The sequence below is a fragment of the Trachymyrmex cornetzi genome, unplaced genomic scaffold (genome assembly GCF_001594075.2).
Source record: "Trachymyrmex cornetzi isolate Tcor2-1 unplaced genomic scaffold, Tcor1.1 scaffold15, whole genome shotgun sequence".
Classification (NCBI taxonomy): Eukaryota; Metazoa; Arthropoda; class Insecta; order Hymenoptera; family Formicidae; genus Trachymyrmex; species Trachymyrmex cornetzi.
This window is the reverse complement of record NW_017296091.1, coordinates 1304674-1329338: the sequence shown is the minus strand read 5'-3', so window position 1 is coordinate 1329338 and position 24665 is coordinate 1304674. Positions and strand designations below refer to the sequence as shown.

Sequence of the window (24665 nt, the reverse complement as noted above, 5' to 3'; positions counted from 1 at the left end):
TATTGCGTGTGGGTCGTACGCCGATTATCGTGTGCGCTTATGTGTGTGTGTGTGTGTGTATGAGATATGATGGATTCGTTGAGTGCGCTATTCCCGAGTGCGATTCGACGAGAGACGATCAATGAACGGGAACCTTGCCGATGACAAGCTAATAACGCAGGGACAAGTGGATGAAGAAGAGATATGTCATATTCTTATGAAAGAGAAGTCCATTGACGATGCTATTACGTCCGGCGTCACGTACATATACAATATCCAGCTGGGATATAAATTGCAGCTGATATCCGAATTTACAGATCTTAATAAAAACGTGACATAAGACCGTTTGGAATGGATAACATCTTCATAAATATTTTAAGAAACATGATGTATGATATTTTGATGATAAAATTTAAACATACTCAAAAGACATTATTTTGGTATCTATCCAGGCTTTGTCAAAATTCTGAAAATTATTTTTAGCTGAGATATAAATTACAGTTTGTAAACACGAATTTTTAATTCTACCTTAATAAAAAAATGAAGTTTACCGGACATCTCTCCAAGATCATTCATCTTTATTAATGTGTATGTCCATCTACATTTTTTTCATTTTTATTTTCAAATTTATTTTCATAAACAATAGTTCTTAATAAATCCTTGATGAATCAGATTCAATATGTTATACTTTTATGACAAAATTCAGATACATTCCTTCTCAATCCATCATTTCCTCTGCAGAAGGATATTTCAAAGTCGGATTAGATCATGATGGAGAATTATAAATGTTGCATACCCGCCTCATCCTGCAATTATCATGTCACTATTATCGCGTGACTAAACAAGGATTATTATCGTGACACTTCAAAGTTCAGTCATAGAATTTATTGCCTATCTGGCGTGATAATTCAATCGTTCGGATTGATAATCTTCAATTACAACTGCTCATCGAGTCGTATATATTTGCACAGAGGGAAATTCTTAATACAGGAAGGATTAATCATCGTATACTTAAAGGATATTAAACTATCGACATTTTCATCACGTAATAATCGAATTGTAATTGACAGGCTACATCCAAGTTCGATGATTTACTAACTTAATCAGTAGCTTCGTTGCTTCCAATCCTTCTGTACAGAAAACAATGCTTTTCCCGTTAATATTTTAATGACTTTAATAAAAAAAAAAAACACAACAGACTGCTATTAAATAAAATTGATTATACCGCTCATAATAAAAAAATGATAAATAAAATAACATTCCTGTATTTGCAAAAAAAAAAAGACAACAAGTCAGGAAACACTTACTCCGACGTAGAAGTCGTCGAGGGTTCGGCGTTTATCGTTGCGAATTGCCGAGCCGAGGCCCAGGGACGTCCAAGGTGTGGACCATCGCGTGGAATCCTTCGCGGGCGTGTCGCCGGGTACAGCTGATGACGGTTTCTCTGTGACGCGGCCAACCGCCGCAGGCGTGGCATCCTTGAAGCAGGGATTGTCGAAGGCGTACGCATCCTCGGCGATCTCGGGATCTGTCACCAGCACCAAGTGTTTACCTACGGAAATAGACATAACGTTTTGTAATTCAATCAGCTGACCTGGAACAGAGCGATTGGAAGAATGTTCTTTCATAACATATATACCATATATATATATATCCAGAACAAGATATTTCCATCTCTCCTCCGAAAAAGACTTTGGTCCACATTAATATCTCATTTTTATCGATAAATTTAACATGATAGGATGAACTCAGATTTCAGAATGACTACAAAAAAGCTCTATTTAGCAATTATTGGAGAAATTACAGTCTATGGTTTTTTCATATGACCACAATGACCGAATTTATATTTTATGTAGTTTATATTACAATGATATTATAGAATTTAAAAAAAAACACGCGCATTAATCTTGTTATAATTCTGAGAATTAGAAAAAGATAAACAGTAAGTTAAATTGAGATTAAAATTAATCTTACATCGGTGGGAGTTTAAGGCATTTAAAAATAAAGATATACAATTCAAATTTATCCAAAGTCATCGTAAGTGTTTATCGTTGCAGCCGCAGTCATATCGCAAAAATTCCGCTCATTGCAGCTTCGTGCGGTAATATTCTTCGCGGATTCGTCGCGGCACGCGAATGGAATCGTAATCACGACATGACTCATTAGCGTGGTACGTTACTTATAAAACGTATAGGCGATCACGCGCGTATCCAAATACGGTATAGCTGGTATATCAGATATATTAACACAGGAAGGAAGCGCATTCTTCGAAACCGCCCATGTCCCGCTACGTATCCGATATTTATCCACCTGACCTGACCGTATCCAGGCATACCTACGCTGTATGATACATTAGTGTCGGTTGGCTGCGCACGCGGCAAATGCGTTCATGAAAAGCAGCTTTGCTGCAATGTTGTAAGATTCTTTAATATATATGATTAGTTCTTGTGTGTGTGTCTTTAGTTATTCTCACTTCAAATCTAAATATATGAACCAAATCATATGAAAGAATCTTACAATAATTATAAAACTGCTTTTTCTGCTAAATATAGCCACTCTCTCTCTCTCTCTCTCTCTCTCTCTCTCTCGTGCATGAATCTTTTATTTTTCTTAGCGCCTCGCAGCTTTGCATTAATTTCTTTCATAATTTACCGATTTTTCTGTATTTTCTGTTTTTATTATTATTTGTATATATTTCATTACTTATTTCATTCGATCGCTTCCGTATGTAATAACTATGCTATAAATTTATACGAATTATGTTTTTACTTGCAAGGATCTTTATCCTAAAGCAATAAATACCGATATCTATCTATTTATCTTTCTGTTCATTGTTTTATCATATACGCGCGTGTAATAATTCTTAATTAATTTAATTTCTAAAAAAAAATCTCCATCATTTTTCCTTTTTTAAAAATACAGTAGCAAAAACGGTGCGACAAATCGTACGATGATCCCATATCCGCGTCACGTGCTCTTAGCCGAAACATTGATCAACAAGCGAAATATCCTAAGCATAAATTTACGAGTAAGTAAAATTCTTTCTCTCTTGTTTCACTCAATCACATTGCGCAAGGATGTCCCGGATTTTTCCCAACGCAACGGCGCGACGCCGACGTCGCGACGGGCGCGGCATTCCTCGAGTCGCGCTTTCGCCGCGCAACGCGCATTCGCAGCACCCACGCATCTGTTTATTTATCAACGTCGCGTTAGCCGCGTGTTCGCGCACGCACGAATCGCGTATATATGCGTAACTGCTCCTCTCCTTTTCTCTCCTTCCCCCATCTCGTTTCCTCCGTATTACGTAATGCACAATGAGGCGAGTAATCGTGCCCGGTATGCACAATCGAGGCGACGACGCCTCGGCTTGGAAGGTTATGCGGAGGATCGGTCAAAAGGGGAAGAAAAGCGCTTGTTGAAGAGAAGCCGGTAAGAATTGACGGCGCGTGCCAATGCATCGTATATTCCTCGCCGAGTAAATCCTGTCGAGCAAATATTTAAGGTCAGGCTGATGTCACATTGAGCGGTTCATGCGGCAGCGGAACAAAATTCAACTAATCGCGAAGTACTTTTATATTTTCTGCACGATATCTGTTTCTGTTAGTACTTTACAATTGGTTGAATTTTGCAGTTTGAAAAAGACTACAATATGGTATATATGCAAGTACATATATAGTGTATATTAGTAATTCAAGATTGAATTATTTAAAAAGCAACGAAGATCCAGCTTCGACTGTAATAGGCATTTTAAATTTCTAGTATTGATCGTGTTTCTCACATATACGGTCTAAAAATAAAGATATTGGTTGAATTTTGTTTCGCTGCCGCATGAACCCAAGAGGGTAACCACTAGCTGAAATATTGTCCCATAGATTACACGATTTCATCTGAATACAAATAATTTTTTTCACTACTATGAAGTAACTTGGTAAAATATACGATTTTATTTAATATTGTACAATGATTTCTCGTGGTTGCGTATATAATTATCGGATTATACATAGAGATTTTATATAAATTTTATAATGATTTCGAGGATTCTGTCCCACGATTACATTAAGTGATTACCCCCTCGCATGAACCGTTCAATGTGTGACATCAGCCTTAGGCGCGCGTCGCCGAGCCGCATTTTCTCGATGTAGATGCGCTTGAGGAGGACACCGATGTACCTATCGTAAAACGACGCGTAAACTTTCGCATCACGAATGCCGCGATACGGCTCGGCTTGCTTGGTAGAATTTTGTAGGGAGAGAAAGAGAGAGGCACACATGTGATTTTGCACGCGATAGTAGTAAAGTAAAATAAGTGAAATATTTTGGCAAAACTAGCAGAAGTATTTTTTTCAATACTATATCGATTTAACGAGCTTTCCATTTCGAAAATTCTCCGTTTTAGGAAAATTAATAATAGGAAAAGTAATTCAACATGAGATAAAATGAAATTAATTAAACATTAGCGTCTTATTTATTTGTATTGTCATTAAAGTTAACAATAAAATAATTATTATGTGATCCAATGTTGCAGATAAGCATATGTTTTCAGTGAAATTAATATTTATGATGTATTAAATTATTAACATGTATTTTATTCATTTATATCTTAGAATTTAGGTTTTAAAACACATTATTTTTATGTTATTTATTTACTTATAAATTGTGTCATTTTGACACGAAGAAATATTGAATTTCGATTTAACACAAAATATTAAAATAATATAATGACTTTATGTTAAATTAATACATTCGAATATGTCAAAAATCGAACGCCGAATTTTAACAAAAACTTGAGTAAATCGTTTCTAACATAAATATAAGATGCTATTGTATAATTTTTCTTATAATTACTGACACTAAATGCAGTAGCCTCGAATACATAATGTTTGGCATGTTACGTAGTCCATTGAATCGCCGATATACGCGATTCAGCAATGTGTCAGCATACCAAACAAGCATTCTGTTTTCCATATTCATGCCTCGAATGACAGAACTCCGCTAATAATAACGCGTAACAAATACAACTGGCGTACTTTCAATAAAGTTGAGCAAATTAAGTTAAAAAGGAACTGAGAAAAACGCAAACAGATCAGGATAAATGATATTTTAATCAATTATTACGAAATTGATTAAAATAATACACTGAAAAAAATCATGTTATATCCCAGTAAACACAACGTTACATGTAACTGTTGTAATTTTCCACTCAACAATGTAACTGTAATATAATACACATGTATATTACAGTTATATTGTTGAGTGGAAAATTACAAGTAACTTAGTGTTTTTTTTTGCTGGACTCAACAACATTAAATTGAAAAGTAGTCTTGTTATTAAATTAACAAGACTACTTTTCAATTTAATGAAACCGGCAAATTTTTTAAATAAGAACATGAAAAATTTATCACGTTATTGTGTGGGAATTAACGAAATTATTTTCAATTGAAATAATACTGTTAATATACCATCTTTCTTTTGTATATAAAAATCAAATTGTCGAATGTTTCGAAAAAAATTCCGCAATTCTTAATCTTAGGGGGTTTTATGCGCAGGATTAAGATTTATCTACTGAAATATACATAAAGAAGATACATCGTTGTTGGTAAATGAAATGAAGATTGTTTTTATCTCCGCTTGTATCTCATCCCGATATGATCCTTCGCGATTCGCCGGCTTTCAGCTGACGTCTCTTGCGTAAAATCGACGTTTCATCGAAAACAAGGCGTGCGGCAATAATACAAAATACATCAACACAGCTCTAACGGGGTTACGCGCCGCATTGTTTTGTAGCGTGCATAAAACGCGCCCGCGGTGATACGACACGGTCGAAAGATGCAAATGGCCATAAAGGCGCTGTCGCAGCGACTATTTTCCCTCTGTCTTTCTTCCTCCCGGTTCGGAGCCTGGAGATTGCTTATAATTCTTATCGAAACACACCATCGCCTACCGCGGTTGAGATGCTACGCCTTTGCGAGAGACGCCAATGGGCGCATACCATGGACGCCAAGGTGAGCTAGCTCTCTCTCTCCCTCCCTCCCCCTCTCTCTCTCTCTCCCTCTCTCTCTCTCTCTCTCTCTCTCTCTCTCTCTCTCTCTCTCTCTCCCTCTCTCTCTCTCTCTCTCTCTCTCTCTCTCTCTCTCTCTGCGTTTTCCTCTCTTCTTCTTCTTCCTCTTTGCCATGAGCTTCGAGTCGCGATCTCTCTCTCTCTCTTTCTCTCTCCACACCCTACCATTATTATTTCCGACCGCGTTGCTCTTATCGAGATCCGACTGATCTGCTTCTCGTTTCGTCTCAGAAGTCCCTCTCGGCGGGACGCCGATATGATCGGCTGCGGATGACACTTCTTTCAAAAAGAAAACATTTCGTTACAATAACCAGCTTAATGAACACCTGGAATAACGAGAGAACTCTCGATATAATGGCCTTCTCACGAGAAGAGTTCAATGAAGTTTGCGTGGCGAGATATACGCTTTTAATGACTATAATATTTAATCGCTATATGTATAAATTAATTTTTTATTAATTTATTTTTAAGTGGATTATTTTTCGATTACCATTGCCGAATTAATTTATCTTAATTGCTTCGAAGTACAAATTTGCGAAGAATATCGCAAGATATGAAATGCTTGGCGATATTTAAAAGTTTGAGATACCATTGTGATCGTGGCTTACAGATTTTCTCAGCGATTAAAACGCACTTTACTTATGTGTAAATATTTAATGTGCTAGTTTCATGAGCCATAGCCGTTTACAGGCAACAGTATGACGTGATAATGTCGACCGTCGTGAAGATAATGGCCTTTTGCGAAAGAGAGCCCCCGGAACGTCAAGTGGAAAAAATCGCGAAATCTCGGTCGCGCACGTTTCTTCAATCTTTTTTTTTTAATTTACTACGAAGCTAGACGGCAAAATGTCGCGAATTTGATATGCAAAACATTAATCTAACGTTAAGGACCATCATGGATCTTCATCATGGATTGAAGCGAGAAAACACATAATAAAAATTTTTGCAAAAATATGTTATATTAAAATAGAAATAGTAGAGTACACTTATAAAATATTGTATATCGACTTATAAAATATATTTTATGTATAAAATATACCGATATAACTCTTATTTCGGAATATAGAAAAACATATTTATCTCAATTCGACAGCTGTTTGTTTCGTTTTCTGATTAGACATAATTAAATTTCAAATATATGATTATTTACATACATATTTGGTTTCTTAATTATCGAAAGGAGAATTTTCGATATATTTTACAAATCTATTCTATTGATTGCAAATGTAGTTTTATTAAAAGTATTCATATTTTAATACAATTTGCAAAAATACTTTTAATGTATTTTTCTCGTTTCTGACGTTCACAATCCAAGATTGCAATAAGTAGGCAAAAATATTAACGCAAGTAATTTCGAATCTACATTGTAATTTCACGAATTAATGAGACATGAATTTTAGTTCATATTTGACAGAGACACGTAACGCAAAACACGTACAAGCGAGTTAGGTTTTTACGACCATCTTGGGATTTCAAGGCTAAAACGAGCAGGAAGATAAGCAAAGAGATGTGTTAAAAGAACTAAATTTGTGCCATAACTATTCGTGTTAAACAATAAACCAGTTACTTCGAGCGAGTTTCAAAGTAGGTGCGTGGTGCGTGCAGTGGGTGTAGCTGAGTTTATTTTCAAATTAAAATTATCTATGTGGATTATGCTGACAATGAGTCACTTAAAGTGTCCCATATTTCATGGAATCGTTTCTTCTCCAGTGATAAACGCTGCGCTTTTGAATGAGTTGCGATGCAATATTTTCCGCAAATGAATAATCAATTCGTGCAGCCGGCATTATAATTACAACATTACGTCTTCGAGAAATGTCCGTGGAGTTGTGGAGACGGACATAATTTTGCCTCGACATGAATCATACGAGCTACGATTCCTCGAGAACGCGTCCTTGCCGATGCGAAATGGTGCAGATTTAATATGGCCGTGCATTCGAAGCCAGACAAAGAATAGGATAGACTCTTTTGATAATGGACTTTGTTTTCGAAAAAGGAATTACTCGAAAAAAAACATAAAAAATGCTCCTTTTTTCTCTTGCAACACATTAAAGAAACTTTGTTAGAGAAAAACATTGTAGTAGTAAAACTACTGAGATGACAATTAGAAGTTTTTATGTAGAATTAATGCACATAAATACACAGAAAGAACGATATTTCTGAATTCTAAAATATGTAAAAATTGACCAAGATACAGGTCTAAAAATAATTTTGTTGTCAAGATAATATTACGTAGGAATTTCAAACACGATGAATAATACTGCAAGCAGTTTTAACATTCTAACAACCAATTTAAGCGTCCTACATAATTACTTTGATGGTCCAACAAAATTATTTTCAGATGTATCTATAGCTAAATTTTTAGACACCTCATCAAAACTGTCTTTCCCGTGTATAGAAATTTCATGCATTTTTAAAAGCAATTATTAGATAATTATATTATAACTCTGTCTGTAATTGAGAAGTAAAATTACTTAAGATCCAATCTAGATGTAACACTTTGCCTGCAGTTATTGCGCATAAAAGATGCGCAAAATCTGAATATTCATTTACTGAACAAAAGTAGGACAATAAATGGACTACGCAGTATTTTAATTAATAATTATCTGTTAATGCTAGACACAATAACTGGACACGTATATCTACACAAATTGCACTTATTTTTATCATAAAAGCTGCTTCAGTTTCTAGACAAAACTTTATCAAGTTCTTGTCCATTTTCTACGCAGTATTGTTACAACTAATGAGAGAATACAATAATATTAGATATTAACTAAATAGATGTCTAAGAAAACTACATATATATTTCTATCAGAATAATTGAATAAATAGTTGCAACAATTACGAAATAGTTAATTCGACTGTGTATAATTCTTCATGTAAAACTTCTATAATTGTCACTTTTATAGTAGCTATCACTATCTTATTCTCTGATGTGATTGTCACAGCCGTGATAATTAAAGAAAATAGACTTCACTCCGTTATTTAAGAAAATTCTACGGAAATTTCCCGGATAATCGATCGAACGAGGCATGTGATTTTTATCTGAAGAGAAAGAAAAGTTCAACAATGCCCTCAAAGGAAAAGATGGTCAGCGCGAATATTCTTGTTAGCCTCGCACAACGTTCCATGAATGATGAGAAGAAACTTAAGCAACGCGCCCCGAAGCAGCACGCGTAGGCAAGATTCCGTCCACACTCCAGTGATCTGGTATTTAGGTACGGACCTGCCGCATTGCATGGCATCGCATCACGGCCAGTTCGCCATTCTTCAAGGTCACGTCGCAACGGCCGAGGTCGCCGACGCGGCACAGAAAAAGGTTGTGCGCCATAAATATCGGTTTGTACGTGACGATGATCGGCTTCACCTCATCTTACCGATGATCCAAAGATGGATATAAGCGTAGAGAGAAAAACGGAGATCAATTGACGTGACACCCATTATATTCTTGACCTGAACGGAGACACAGAATGGACGCGAAAGTAAAACACGAAACATTTAGAAACAAGAAATTTTACATGTAAAGCCTTTTACGACAGATTTTGGTGAATTGAATAATTTATATTATTGTAAATTGTATTTTTATATGGAACAATCCTAAATGATTACTCTCTTGATCCTTTCATGGTCGATATTTTTTAAATAAAATCGTAGATTAATGTCTTTGATTCAATGAGAGCATCCTCAAAAATCGTTTGAGTATCATATGATAGTGCAGGAATGTTGACGATAAGTAATATCGTCAATTCATCCCCGATCATAACTCATCGTCATCTGCAAGCTGAACTTGATCTCTTGGCCTATTCGATCTGATGCTTCATGGTAAACGTAATGATGGTGTCGCTTTGACAGCGGTAAACATCAAAACAAGTGTCCGTAGACTGGTTTTCACAGTCGATTCTTATATTAAAAACCATCTTAAATACGTCGTAAGGTGTTATAATCACAGAGCCGTATTAATATCTTAAGACATTACTTAAGATAAAAACGGACTATGAATACCTGCAGCCATAGAGTCGATGTATTTTGCATCAAAATCTCATTCGCGCGGTTTTGCGTGCAATGTGTAATAAACTTATGCATTTTTTATCACGTTTGTAAAAAAGACGATGAGTACTAAGATTTTTTCTCACGTAACTTGACATGATCTGCGATTCTGAAGTACATTTTATATCGCTGCGTTGATAGAAATGTGACACGTCTTAAAATTACTAACTTTTCTCAGTAGAGTATTTTTGAAATTCTGAATTGAAACAACGTTTTAATTTTTAATTTGAATAGTGAATATTCAATTGCTAGAATTTGACTTTTTTTCTATGTTTTACTTTCAATTATATTCTTTAGAACTCTACAGGATAACGAAAAAGTTAGCATAATAAAGTTTTGTGTATTTACTAAACCATTACCTAGGTAGCAAAGTTACGTTATTTTGACATCAACATGACACCTTTTATGTTAATAAATAACGTCAGTTTGCTGCTTGAGTAATAACGTTATTTGTTAAAAAAAAAACAAACTCTGGAATATTAGTTACATTATATTAAGTATAAGAAAGACTGTACCAAAAGATTTTCGTCGATTGATGAACTGAAGACCGTTCTATTGATTACCTGAGAGAATTTATTCAAAGAAAAATGCACGGTCATCGATGCACTATGCATTCCCAAAGAGCTTTACAACTTGTATCAAAGCTAAAAATAGTTATTTTAATCAATTATTATTTTTGGTATTAGTAAAACATAATTATTAATAAAATATAACGAACAATCTAGAGTTTGTGTTTTGTGAATATACGTCACTAACGATTTGATAAACACAAAATTTTGTAATCAAACTTTTTTGTCATCCTGCATGTCATGAGTTTTTCAAAAGTCGAACCCTATTCATGTAAATTTCATCACTCACTAGAAATGTGATACTTTTCCATATAGACATGAGTTATAAATACTTTGTTTTTCCACAAAAATATATTAATTTTTAAGTTCGATTTCCTTTATGTTCAATTATACTATTTTTTTACTTGTGTCACTTTTTTTATCAACATACCGTTATATAATTAGCAGTTTTTATTTTTACTTAAAACAAAACTACGTTATTCTATATACATATCGTAATCGTAACACGAATATTGTCGTGCATTTGTCGCTTTAAATCGATTTTATTGAATGTGCTGCAATTTCGCAGTCTGAAAACAACTTGATGATTTATTATTATCATTAATAATGATAACGGTTATGCGGATCGACAATCAAATGGTTCTATAGGGAACGCCTTAGAATCGATTCCACCGTGGTGATTTCGCTCATAGATTAAACAAAGATAATGAGTCGGTCATGGAACGTATAATCAATGCTATGCATAGTTGTCTATTATAGACTGCGGATTGTCTATGTATACATTCTATAGACTCAGAGATTATTGATAAACATTAACTGATATTTATATAATTTGAATTGCATATGTTTTATCACGATGCTAACGATGCTCGCATTCAGATCCACCTTGCATGAGCTATTAATATCACAACTCTCCAGAATCTTATTCAAGGACTCATTAGCCTTGAAAATATTAAATAGTATGAATAAACCATTTCTCTCAAAACGGATAATTAAACCATATTATATATAAAGATCTTTTTTATAGGTCTATCATTTAAGATCTATATAAATCTTTTTTGTATGTTTGTAACATAAAAAATAGGTGAAAAATATAAAAAATATAGAAAAAAAATACAACACATACAAAGATATATAATTAAGATTTTCCTAAAATAATTGTTTTTTAATCGTTATTAAAGTATACGAAAATAATATTTGAAACGTCGTAAAATCTTCAATAAAAGTCGTCGTTAAAGGATTAAAACGTAAATACATGGCGGTGATACGAGAGTTATGAACCCGATTGCGGTCCAACATCCAACATTGTAAACGTAGCTCGCTAAGCTCATTCTCTCTCTCACCGTTACTAGAGACGCGGTGCATTCGATAATGCACCGGTTCGCTCGCTACTATCCACATAGTACGGGCAGCGTACTCGGATTCCTGAGGATAGCGGGGGAAAGGAGCTATGCAAGGTACAGAGATCGGAGGAAGGGAGGCCTCCCTGAGGCGGCTCCGTGGCGGAAGAGAAGAGAGACGGGGATCGCGGCGAGGCAGGGGAAGGGGAATGACAACAGCCGTGATTATGCAGAAATGCGAGGCGTGGCGTTCGTAAAAGAAATAAAAAACGAGACGCCTTAACTCTCAAGTCCGTGTATTCGTGTCGCGGCCGCGAGATGAAACGCGCGATTGAGGACCGTAGGATGGATGGGGAGTCGAATATTCTCTCGCCTCTGCAGAGGGACATCCGTCTGTCCATTCGTCTCGGAGACGACGACACGGTGACATCGACGATTGAGGGGGAAATAACGGGTGAAACTCGCGTTTTCTCACCCACTTTCCAGAATTCGCGACGAGAGGAGCGTCGCTGGCGGAATCGTTTGTTCCGCTTCGCGGCCGAATCGGGAATGCGGCGAGTTCGTTGCGCCGCGAATTCCCGCCGTTTACTTATTTTATCAGTCGCATCGATAACTGCTCGTTTTTCTTCACGATTGTTTTATGTCATTCGTAGATTGTATTATATATAGCCTTAATAAGTATGAAGCATCCTTAATTTATTATGATTTCTTAAAAAAGGTGGATAAAATCCAATGGAAAACTAGAATATTAAAATTATTATAAAAATTAATATTATTTCACAATAAAACTTTTTGAGATTAATTTTTATTAGATATAGAGCATTTACGTCAATACGTGAAAGTGTTTTATACTTTTAGTCAAGGCTGTATTTTAATTCTTATTCGTTTGTATGCGGATACTTTTATATCTTATTTTTATGTTGCAATATTAATAGCTAATCAAAATATCTGTATTAATAACTTGTTTAATAGTAGATTTAGATTTAGTAAAGGGCAGAAAAAAAAGATCTGGAGAGAGGTTGAGATTTTGGAATATTGACAACGAGATTTATCGAAGAACTGTAAGATATATAAACGAAACACAAAAAAAAACATCGAAAGAGGAATAGTTGTGCCCACGAGAAATTTCGCAGTGTCCAATTTTAATTTTAATTCAATTTTGTATACATAAGTCACGTAAATAGATGATACTCAAAAAAATAAATTAGGAACTTAGAAGAGAAGCCAATAAAATTTAAATTAATCCGCGTATCAAGATTTGTTAAAAAATTCAATTTTCAATTGAACTCTCATAGGATCTCTATTATGTAATTAATCCAAATTTTAATGAGTTTGATATTTTTTATACATTTATCAATTTTGATGTATATATATTATAAGATGGAAATAATTTTTGTAAATTGTTTTCAACTTCTCCAAAAAGCATGAAATAAATAAGTATTATCTATTTACTTATATTAATAGTTCGCTATTTACTTAAATTAATAGTTCTATTTACTTGTATTAATAATTCGTTATTTTTACATCTCATAACGTCTTGATCACGATAATAAGAGACACAATGTCTTGCTACGGCATTTCCCTATCTCGCGCTCTCGAGAGCTTATTGTCGCATGTCGTAGTCACATGTCATCGCAGCCACCATCGGGCTTATAACGCGCGCGATAACACGCCATTATCATCGTTATTTACACCGTATGCACGTCGCGGCGAAGTGTACATGCAAACACACCACGTTCTTTCGTCGGCGCTCCGCTGCTGCCGTTAATGATTGGAACGCCGCATTGGAATCCCGGTGGCATTGATAATAAAATATCAACCGACGACACCTGAGTTATGTCTTCACGTGACGAACGACCGTGTTATCTCTAGCCGTAATCATTTAGTACGGAGATAGCTGTATTAATATCCCTGCGAAATCCGAGGTTCTTCCAGGAACATCAAGACGCTTCTCCTATTTATTATTCATTACTCTCACGGATTTGTCGCTATGGGAATACGTCGATCTCATCGCAAATTCAAACTAATTGGCAAAATAATTCCCTAATGAAAAATTCTTCAGAATTTATCGTATAATTTTGCTGAATTTTGTAGAATTTCAGAAGTGTCGAAAAAGTCTACATCTTTCCTAGAATTTTTCACATATGTGAAATCTGAAATATTCTAAGATAGCTCATTCTCTATAATTTCTGAAAAAAATGTCTTAAATATTTTCAGATTTTATAAAATTTCATCAAAAATTATAGAATGAGAAATCTTAAAATATTTCAGAATCGTATATGAAAAATTCAAAGAAAAGATGTAAACTTTTCTCAATTTTTCTGAAAAGTGTTTCAATTCGTATAAAAATTCAGAGAAAAATTTTCACCAGGAAGTTCTTGCCGATTTTTCCTTTGTATATTAAAGGCCTCTCCATTTACAACTTTGTAATGATATGGTAATCTCCGGTATCACATGCGCACGACGGAGATAACCGTTAAGCATTATAATACCTCCCGTTCTTCGCTAAATACGAAACTCATGTTGCCACGTGCACTTAGAAAATCAAATTACATACATGAGAAAGCGCGCGCACGCGGAGATGCGTGACTCGTAAATCACGCTTCGAGATGTAAAGAAGAAGAAACGGCGCTGGGGAAAAGTAGGAGACTTTCATAAATGAAGAGCGATCCCCCAACCCACGTCGGTCTCTCGTCAATCCAGAGTAGAGCACAAGGTAGAGCAACGTGGGATTGCTTTTCATTATGTAATTTCGTTTCGGCCGTGTGCTTGAGGAACACTGTACTGAACGTACTGATCTCGAAGGCAGATAAAAAGGCTACTCCTTACGTTCTTTCACGTGCCATAATTCGTTTCAATCGAAGAATAAATGGGATCGGTTGAATGAACGTCAGTTTATTGGAGGATATATTTATGTATCTTCCCTATGGAAAAATATAGCACGTATAACGAGCCCCTGTCTCCGTTCCCGATATGTCAGAGCGAAAGAAAGATAATAATTGTTTTGTAATTTGCATAAATGCGCTAAATATCCGGTGACACAAAACCTGCCAAACCGTAACACGTTTATTAATGAAATACAATTGTTTAATGGGACGAGAGAGAGATCGATCAATCGAAAGAGATAAGGTAAGCGGAGTAATTTGGAGGCCAATAGAAATTTTCAAATTGCGTAAAAGATTATGGTCGAGAATAGTGTATTCAATCAATTTAATTAATTAAACGTACGTGTCTATTGTTTGTTCTGGTTATATGTATACAATCGAATATACAAAACATACACTATGTACCTCAATCTTTGTATAATTTGAAAAATTTTTTATTTCGTTAACTTATCCAAATAACTTTGCTTTACCCGATAATTAATTTGTTGCAAAACGAGTTATAAGATATCGTCTTCAAAGGATGCTGTCCACTTGGTGACATAAGTCGATATAAGTGTCGTGCCATTTTTATTACTCTCTGAATGGCGAGAAAGATAGAATGATGCTCGTGTCGACTTGTGTCATTAAATTAAAAGCATCTAATAATGCTCTGTAATTTGGTAATACCGTATTGAATTCAATAAAAGTTTAATAAAAGAAATATTAATTAATGAAAAAAAGAATATCGCATGGAATTGCAAGCAAAATTTGTAAATGAAATTATGGAACAGTTATTAATCCAGTTGATCGAGACACTAATCATTATTATCAATTTGATATGTTATACCATTATCATGCAATTATCAGAGAGAGAGAGAGAGAGAGGGGGGGAAGAGAAGAGTAACAATGTATATTGTTGCACTTAAAACATTTATTTAATTTTGAGAAATTAGAACAAAACACTGGAAACTTGGTTTTCAGCATTTACATTCCGTAAATATTTATATTTGTAAAGTGTAAATATTCAAAATGTTTTAAGTGTTTAGAATAAAATAAAAACTTGAGAAAATCGTTGGATAAAACAATGTGAACATCACACTTCAGATCTGAATAATAAATATTTAAATTAGAACTCATGATCCTTTTAAAAAATGAACTGGAATCTACAATTAGATTCCAGAAAATGTTTTATGTAGAAAATACGTGCCATCTGCAACTCAATGTAGAGAGTTACATAATGTGATACATAATATGTACTTTAATGAAACATAAATAACATGTAAACAATCGCTCCCGTGTTGAATTTCGAACGATTATTTCTTGTTAAGAATCGAAGAACAAACAGGCTTCATAATTCGAAAATGTTTCTGCACCTTTGTGTATTATACAATTTTAGATTTCACCGATGAATAAATGCGGGTATGTTAAGAGGAACTTTACTATTATTATGTAAGAAGTGCGTGTCAAGTGACAGTAGGTTGTCAGCTGCCAGTTTTATCTTTTACTGCATCGTCTGCAATTGGTAGCCTTCGCGTATTGCCCTACTTTAGATAGGAGCTCAGATACATACCATTTGTCGTAATTTTCCACGTATTTTTATTTTACTTTCTCAAATTTTAGATAATAGAAATTTATCGTGTAAGTATAACACGCAATGCCGTTCTTCATGCATCTTTCATTAGTAAAGTCAGAATATCATTATAAATATTTTTAATTTGCCTGATAAAATCTTTTAATTAGTCAAATAACTCTTGATATTAATTAAACGCGCACGATATTATTCTTTGGATAATTTAAAGTAACGGATTACGTGACGTACAAATAAATTCTATTATTTTATTTTTACCTTTTCAGCATTAAAACGGAAGAAAAAATTTATCGAAAAATAGAGAGAAAAGGAAAGAAGACAAAAACAGCATAAGACGTAAATGATTGTCGTGGTAAATGAAAAGTTGGACAAAGTACCGCTCTACGAAACTGATCCATGCAGAACTGAGGTGAATCGAGCAACGTTCTCACTGCGGTAATTCTGCTCTGGAAAAAAATGCGTCGGTAGCTGCGAAAATCACGGGACACCCGGTGTAATACGGATCGTACGTGTTCACCGAACTCCGTTCTGCAAAGTCGAGTCGTGAAACCCGTTCGCCGATATCTCGCTCATACGCGGGCAGATAAAGCGGTGCTCCTATATGCGGTCCTGCATTCTGCGCCCGGATTCCGTGAGTTCGCTCCGCTTTACCTCCCTCTCCGCCTTCTTCTCCACCTCGTGGTTCAATGGAACCGCACGTACAATGCAATTTTGCCTGTACGGTGCCATTGCCGTAACGATCATGCAGTTACCCTTTCCTCTCTACGCCCACATCTCGTCGATAGTTTTACTATACAACAGAACGGATGATGTGGTCGAGGTCTGGCACACGTGTTCGAGATAACGATCTTGAGAAAGATTAAACTAATCTCTTTGAGGAAATGAATCTCAAAGCTGAGACAGTCAATGGAAATCTCATTGTATCGACTCGAATTAACTCGGATTTGTTCCCGAAAAGCGAAATTCCGATTTTCGAACGCAAATATCAAACAACGTGCATGTTTAAAAGATGTGGCGAAGACGTCTTTAAGATGTCTTTTAATATATACGAGTAAAAAAAAATTGTTTTTTAAATACATTTTTATGACGTTTTTTAAATATGCATGTCTGGATAATGATGATAAAACTGATAGTTTACTAAAAATGTATTACAAGATTCTACCCTGATGCAAATCTAACTTTAATAATGCGTTAAAATTTCGTAGAAAATATTGAATATTTAAGAAAAGAATAAATTATTGATACATGCGTTTTTTTTAATTCTACTATATTTTACTAACATAAGTAGAAGAATGGAGGGGATAGTGGAATACCATTTTGGTTTATTAAAATAACTCAGTAGATATTCATATGATATAATAACTACTTTCAGTACAAGTTATTAATTATAGGCCGATATTCATAGTTCTTATTTCAAGCCCGTTTTAAGTAATGTCTCAAGTTACTAATACAAACCTCTGATTGGTTCGTAACATCTTAAAACTGTATTTCAATATAAGACTCGACTACGAATATCGTAAAATGATATCCAATTATGCTATAGATAGAAGTTTTTCAGATATAAAGAACAAACGCAATTTTTACAAAAAACTGAAGAAGGAAAAAAAGATTACGGTTATAGAAGAGAAGGGGAAATATAAAATCATCAACTAGTATACAGTATAATTTTATACGTCGAATACATGCATAAAAATATTTATTTTATCAAATTTAATTCAATTATGTGTCATTTGAAAGCCATTTAAGACCTCCAAGTTCGACTGAATTTACAAATTAATATACCAAAATACTCTCGAAATTACGTAAAAAGTACACACACCTGTAAAACTGTCTACTATCTGCAAAATTGGAATGCGGCTTTTAAGACAACGTCGCAAAAACTAATGTATGTACGCAGTAAATACTAATGGCCATATTACAACGTCCAAGGAAACTGTGAAGAAACAATTTTTTGACGGTTGTCTTCAGACTGCGGCGAAAACTACATAGGATATCACCGTATTCCACAACCCACCTATTCCATAACAGTTCCTTTATATTTTAATCATCCTCAGTCTATTTTAATGTTAAAAATCTGTAGGAATAGCTCAGAATGTTAAGAATCGTTGCCACAAACTTGCGCAAACTTACGGACAAATTTGCGAAATTGTGTAAATTCCGATGGTGCGTGGTAAATCTCTCTTCTCAAGAATCTACTCCCAAAAGCGTGTCTATAGGTCGGAGTATTCCATTTTATCTCGGACAGGAAGACGTTATTATTACCGCTCTAATCGAAACTTTGCCGCTCCAGTTGAGACGCTTAAATGGGCGCGCTTCTGCGTCTAATGGAAAGCGAAAATCTCATCCGACGAGTGGGCCCGGCCTAGTGCATGGTTCTTTTTTTTTTCTCCTTTTTGTACGTCCCACAATGCTCTCGTTTGTGAATGAAGGTTGGACAATGAGTGCGTCCTCGTGCACGTATTTGTGTGCGTATGATCTGATTACGAGCACATCGTGATTCATGGAACTGCGTCACTTCGCGTTGCTGCCACGATTTAACAGAATAAATACTGTCATCACAAAGAGGGGTGACCTTCCGAAACACATATACGTTTACGAAAATACGTTAAAGCGACTTGCACAATAAAATCTCTGTAGAAGCTTTCCATTTAGTGGACAAAAGTCGACAAACATCATTCTATCTTCCTTGACATTCAGAGAGTAACAAAGGTAGAACACTTGTGTCAATTTGTGTCATCAAATGAAAAGCATTCTGTAAAAATAGGTTCGTTCGCTAAAATGTTGAAACGTTTAAAACTGTTATTTCCGTTAACTTGTAGGGTTACAATGGTGACGTTCTTGTTTGAAGAATTAGAAATATTGAAAGTAGACAAAGAATTTAATGGCATTAATCGGAATTCTAATTGAAAACGGATATATAAATCAGAATTTTTTTATTGAACCTATTTATAGAATGAAAGCTGAGGTAACCAAAATTCTGATTTTGATATGATTAAAATCTATGTAGTTTACTCTGCATTTTTAACTAGAAATTTTTCTCAGTATACTGAGAAACCCATTTAGTTGAATCAAATTAATTTCTTGTTTGGATATGGGCAAACAAATTCTTGGTTGATACAATAAAATAATTTAGTTGAAGCCAAACATTTGGTTATTGTAAACAACTTTATCAGATGTCGATGTCTATCAGAAACAATTAAAATATTACAATAACCAAATGCTTTGCTTCAACTAAATTATTTTATTGCATCGATTAATTTCTTATTTGGATATGCACAAACAAATCCTTGGTTGATTCAACTAAATGGGTTTCTCAGTGTATACTATAAAACGAAGAATAATAAAATATATAACATTTCATAAAAACATTCACACGTTACAATTTAAATAATTTAAGAAATATTAGGAGATATAGAATAGAAAATAATAAAATATATTAAATTACAAAATTTATAGACTAAAACGTTTCTATCGCATTTCAGCCCATCGTAGAGAATTTTAATATAAGATGCAACGCGATCTTATTTTTCTTATCAATGATTCATGTGAGATTTCTCATTCTAATTGATATTCCGTGCCGTCAAGAAAAGCTTGGAAGTAACAATTAGCATATATAACTCAACTACGTGCTCCTCCGATGGCAATCTTTCGAACGCAATCCATGCATTTATCACACACCGATGTGCGCGGTGTAGGTATGACGAGCGTAATTTGCAGGTGAACTATTAATCCATTTTCCTGACGCATCAAGATTTCTTGCGCGGGCCGAGAGCTACTGTCGAGCTAATGGAAGGTGTGGGAAACTCGCAGACCAATTCTCATACGAGTTGCTCCAGATTCGAATGCGATTCGCGTTGTCTTATTACCGCGGCCGACGAATTTCGCGGATGCATCCTTTTGTCACTGATCATTTCCTTCACACGCTTTCTCTTCCACCGATTTGATCTTCCTTCGATCGGAAGAAATATTTAACTCCCTTCAGAGATTAAATCTGTAAATCGTTTACGTGAATTACAGTTTACAATATTCCAATTTGTAATTTCGCAACCCACTTATATAGTAATTTTACAAATAACTTTTTAGCGACATAATTTAGTGACATAATTACAATTTTTCATAGAGATTGTGTGAATACTGAATCTATATTCACAACATTTAACTATCGCATTCCAGCTGACAACACAAAGTCCAAAATTGGGACATAAGAGACGTTTTAATCCTGAAATACAATTGGCGTAATGAGGATTAAACCGTAAAAAATTAATCAGTTATAGTTCATTATTCTTCTCACATCTGACTGTGATTGGTCAATATCTTACGGCTTAAAGCTTATTAAACCTATTGTGTTTCGGGATTTAAAGCTCGGTATTCGTAGTCGATTCCTACTTCAAAACTGTCTTAAGATGTTAATACGACTTTATGGTCGCCATTCATATTCCATTCTTATTTCAAGCCCGTGTTAAGTAATGTCTTAACATATAATTTTTAAGACTGTACTTAAGACAGTTTTAAATATAAGACTATAAATATTAGCTAAAGAAATATTTGCGAGAACCGTCAAAAAGATGTCTTGGAGACATTTTAATGATGTCTTACGTCCCGACTTTAGACTTTATATTATCTAGGATCGTTCTCGTCACTTGACACGCGATGCTGCGTGAAAAGTACAATTTCAGAACGGTGATTCAACGTTCTTCTATCTCGAGGATCGATGTGCAATCTCGCGACATATAAGGCGTCGGCTTCTTCAGCGTTAAGGTCGCAACTAATTGCTGCGATTAAAATGATGTCTCTCTTTTTTCATAATCTGTATAATCACTGCCCACACCACCTACTGCCGTAACACCTGTTATATCGCAATTTTTATGCGTTTATTGCACCTTCACGACACCTCGGCACGAACGACACTACTTCATTACTCGTAGCGATGTACTTTAAATCAATCTTCATGGATACGCGCATATGGTAAAAAATTTGTTTAGGAATCGTGTAAAAGATCGCGGATCAAAATTTTAATGATGAGACTAAAAGTTGTGCGTATGTCGTAGATCAAACCTTGTTTACAGAAATGTTTTCTTTTTTTTTTCTTCAAATTATTATCAAAATATTATCACGTTATAAATATAAACACCACGAAGAAACACGCGAATCTCAAAGTGCAGCTAACGTGACTGGAAATGAAATTGTCTGAAAGTATTGAGAGATTTTTAAAAGATCTGTTTATGAAGAAAACTCGAATCGAGATTTTTATTTGCAACATATTGAGATTTATCTTTAACACGTATTATAAAATATTTAAAAGAATTTTGATACGTACTTGATAAGTAAAATTAAAATAACAAAACTAGATTTATAATTTTTGTTAGAAACTTGAAATAAAATAAAAATGGAACAAAACTGGATTTGGATGCAAATTAGATGTGACAAATATTATTCGAAACAAATTATATTTCTGCATTCTTGCGTCTTTTTTCCGCGTACTGTCTCATTTCTTTTCGATCGTTCACTCTATACCGAACTAAATCTTAATAAATACTTGTTTGAGTAGTTTTAAATAAATATTTACTAAATATAAACATGTATTTATTTGAAACAACCATTAACTTCAACTATCATTTTTTATTGAATAAACATTTATTTACTGCAAGTATATGTTTATTCAGTACTATTCAAAGAAACATGAATTAAGATCTAAGAAACCTTTTTCAGTGCAATTTTACATTAATTCCGCGCAACTCTCCCTGGAAAGATCCGGCCTCTTATTATTGTCGTATTAGATGTCTCAAAACATCCGACAGGATCGATACGCTCCTCCATACGACAGTAAACAGAGGATAGCCATTACGTATAAACCTAACGACAGTCGAGCAGCAACCAATAACGTACTATATTCGTCCTGTTGCGCAGTGCCCGCATGTACCGGGTGTCTTTGCTCTCGTATGGCATATCGCGGATACGTCTGTATCTCTTCCGTGACGACGTCTCGCAACACAGACGGTATTACGTTGACGTCACGATGCCGATGTAAGCGAGCGTTGCGTCGGAGCGTCGTCCGCATCACGCGCGATCCGATTCTCGCAACGTCGCGCCGGCATGGTATGCGACTTCGTGAAAGTAATTTATTACCGCGCGAGAGAGAACCGGCCGGGGTTAAGCGCCGCGTACCGCGTGTTTCAGCACGCAAACACGCGTGTGCGGAGATTACCGGGTGCCTTGCGTCCCGTCCGAGAGGAGTAAAGGCCGCGTCACGCGTATCTAACAGCAGGGACTGAAAGGATATGACGGAAGCACGTAAGATGAAAGTCCGAAGGTAACAAGCCGAGAGCCGATCCTCTATTACGACGGTCGTTACATCAAACGTATTTGTTTTCCTTTTAAACGCGATATGCCTATAAGGAAGTCGTACAATTCCATCTAGGAATACACCATGTATAAAGGTATTATTATCTTATAGTTCATGAGACTGTTCTAATTTTAATAACTCAGCTTTGATTCCAGTTTATGCGTTTGTATTCATTGGAATCCGTGCGTTAATATTACAGCTAACAATAATTAATTTCTGTTATTTAAGTATACTATATTATATATCAGAATTAATTGTCGATAGTTCCACAGTGTAGCTGTAGGGTGTATTAATTATTTTTGATAATTAAAATTAGAAAGTAATTATCTTTAATATGTATAGATTTTTTAAATATATTCCTTATTAAAAGGATAAAAAAGGAAAGTAAATTTATTAATTTTAATTATTTATATTTGCAATAAAAGTCAATGAACAATCTTAGAAAATAAACTGGAGTAATTTTTGTAAAAACTTATAAATCTGCCTTGATTCGAGTGTTAAAATAACTAACGAATTTGCTACTTTTATGGAAAGGAATAAATTCAGCAAATATCTTATATGCTCCAGTTCAAGAAACGCTTTCGGTATTTGCATGTTATTTCCATAAACTAAACCTTCCTTGGCAAAAATAAAAATCGAAATGTAAGTTGTGTAAATGTAAGGGGAGAGTAACAGAAGCGTAAACGAAGCTTCTACGAAGCAAGAATTGAAACGAAACGTAAAAGAAACGTAAACGTAAAGTGTTTACACTTTTTGCCTCCTAGAAGCTTTGTTTACGCTTCTGTTATTCTCCTCTTACATTCAACTTGCGCTCCAATTTTTACTTTCGCCAGGGTTTAATCTCAGTTCAACTTTCATGTTTTTCTAAAAATTAGAAAGGAATAAAGAGTTGAACTGATATTAAAGTTAATCTCAATTCAACCATATTGTTGAAAACTAGTATCACTCTAAAGTCACGCCTTACGCCTTCGCTGTGGTGATCAAGAATTTTAAGAGATAGCCTTAAGATTTGTGTGTGTGTACTCTCTAAAACTTTTAGCATGAATTGTCATTCTGAAGAGTAAATAAATCTCACTCTCGAAGATTGAAACTCCGTTTCGGGACTGGCTCAATTTTCAATCTTTAGAGTGAGATTCCACTCGAAAGAATTTAGAGAGTAAATAAGACCGGTATTCATAGTCCGTTCTTATTTTAACAACTTAACGTCTTAAGTAATGTCTCAAGACGACTTTGTGATACGGTTTATGACATCTTAAGACTACTTAAGACCGTCTTAAGACTACTTAAGACCGTCTTAAATATAAGAACCGACTATGAATATCTAAATATCGAGGCGCAAGGCGGTGTGACACGGTCTTAAAACGCGACGTGGCGCGCACACGCGTACACGTATTGCCGCACGGTGCGGCATACCTGGCGGTGTTGGTATCAGACACAACGACCCGACTCCCTAGCCGGGGGACCCGAGAAGCCGCCGCACTTTCTAAAGACCTTCGCCAGTTTCGCTGGGCTCGTCTATTACCGGCCGCGAGTACCTACCTCTAAAGAGTACTCGCGCGTGTACAATGCCATCCATTAATGGGCGCCCCTGAGATCGGCCTTTCTTTCGACCTATAGCCGAGCGGGTGTCGGATGATCCACGTTTTCGCTCGAGAAAACCGGTATGAGGCCGATCGACTTGCCTCCACTTTTTAAACCAAACCGCCCGGAGGTAGGCCGACAGTATCCCTCGGCGCCTGGCGACGCAACTGAATCCGATCACGAATCAGAAATTGTGCCACTTTGGTCGTCAAGAATGTAAAATTCGGTGCGACACGATCACCCGTCTCTCTCTCTCTCCCTCCCTCTCTCTCTCTCTCTCTCTCTCTCTCTCTCTCT

The 24665-nt window shown here is 35.3% G+C and overlaps 1 protein-coding gene across 1 annotated transcript in view; it reads right to left on the bottom strand.

The window, feature by feature from the left end:
* Positions 1–24665, bottom strand: part of LOC108758055 (uncharacterized) — a 37457-nt gene that overhangs the window by 5266 nt on the left and 7526 nt on the right. Inside the window, exon 2 of the mRNA XM_018502815.1 lies at positions 1287–1531. Within this exon, the coding sequence (XP_018358317.1) occupies positions 1287–1531 (245 nt within the window). The remainder of the gene's footprint in view (positions 1–1286; positions 1532–24665) is intronic.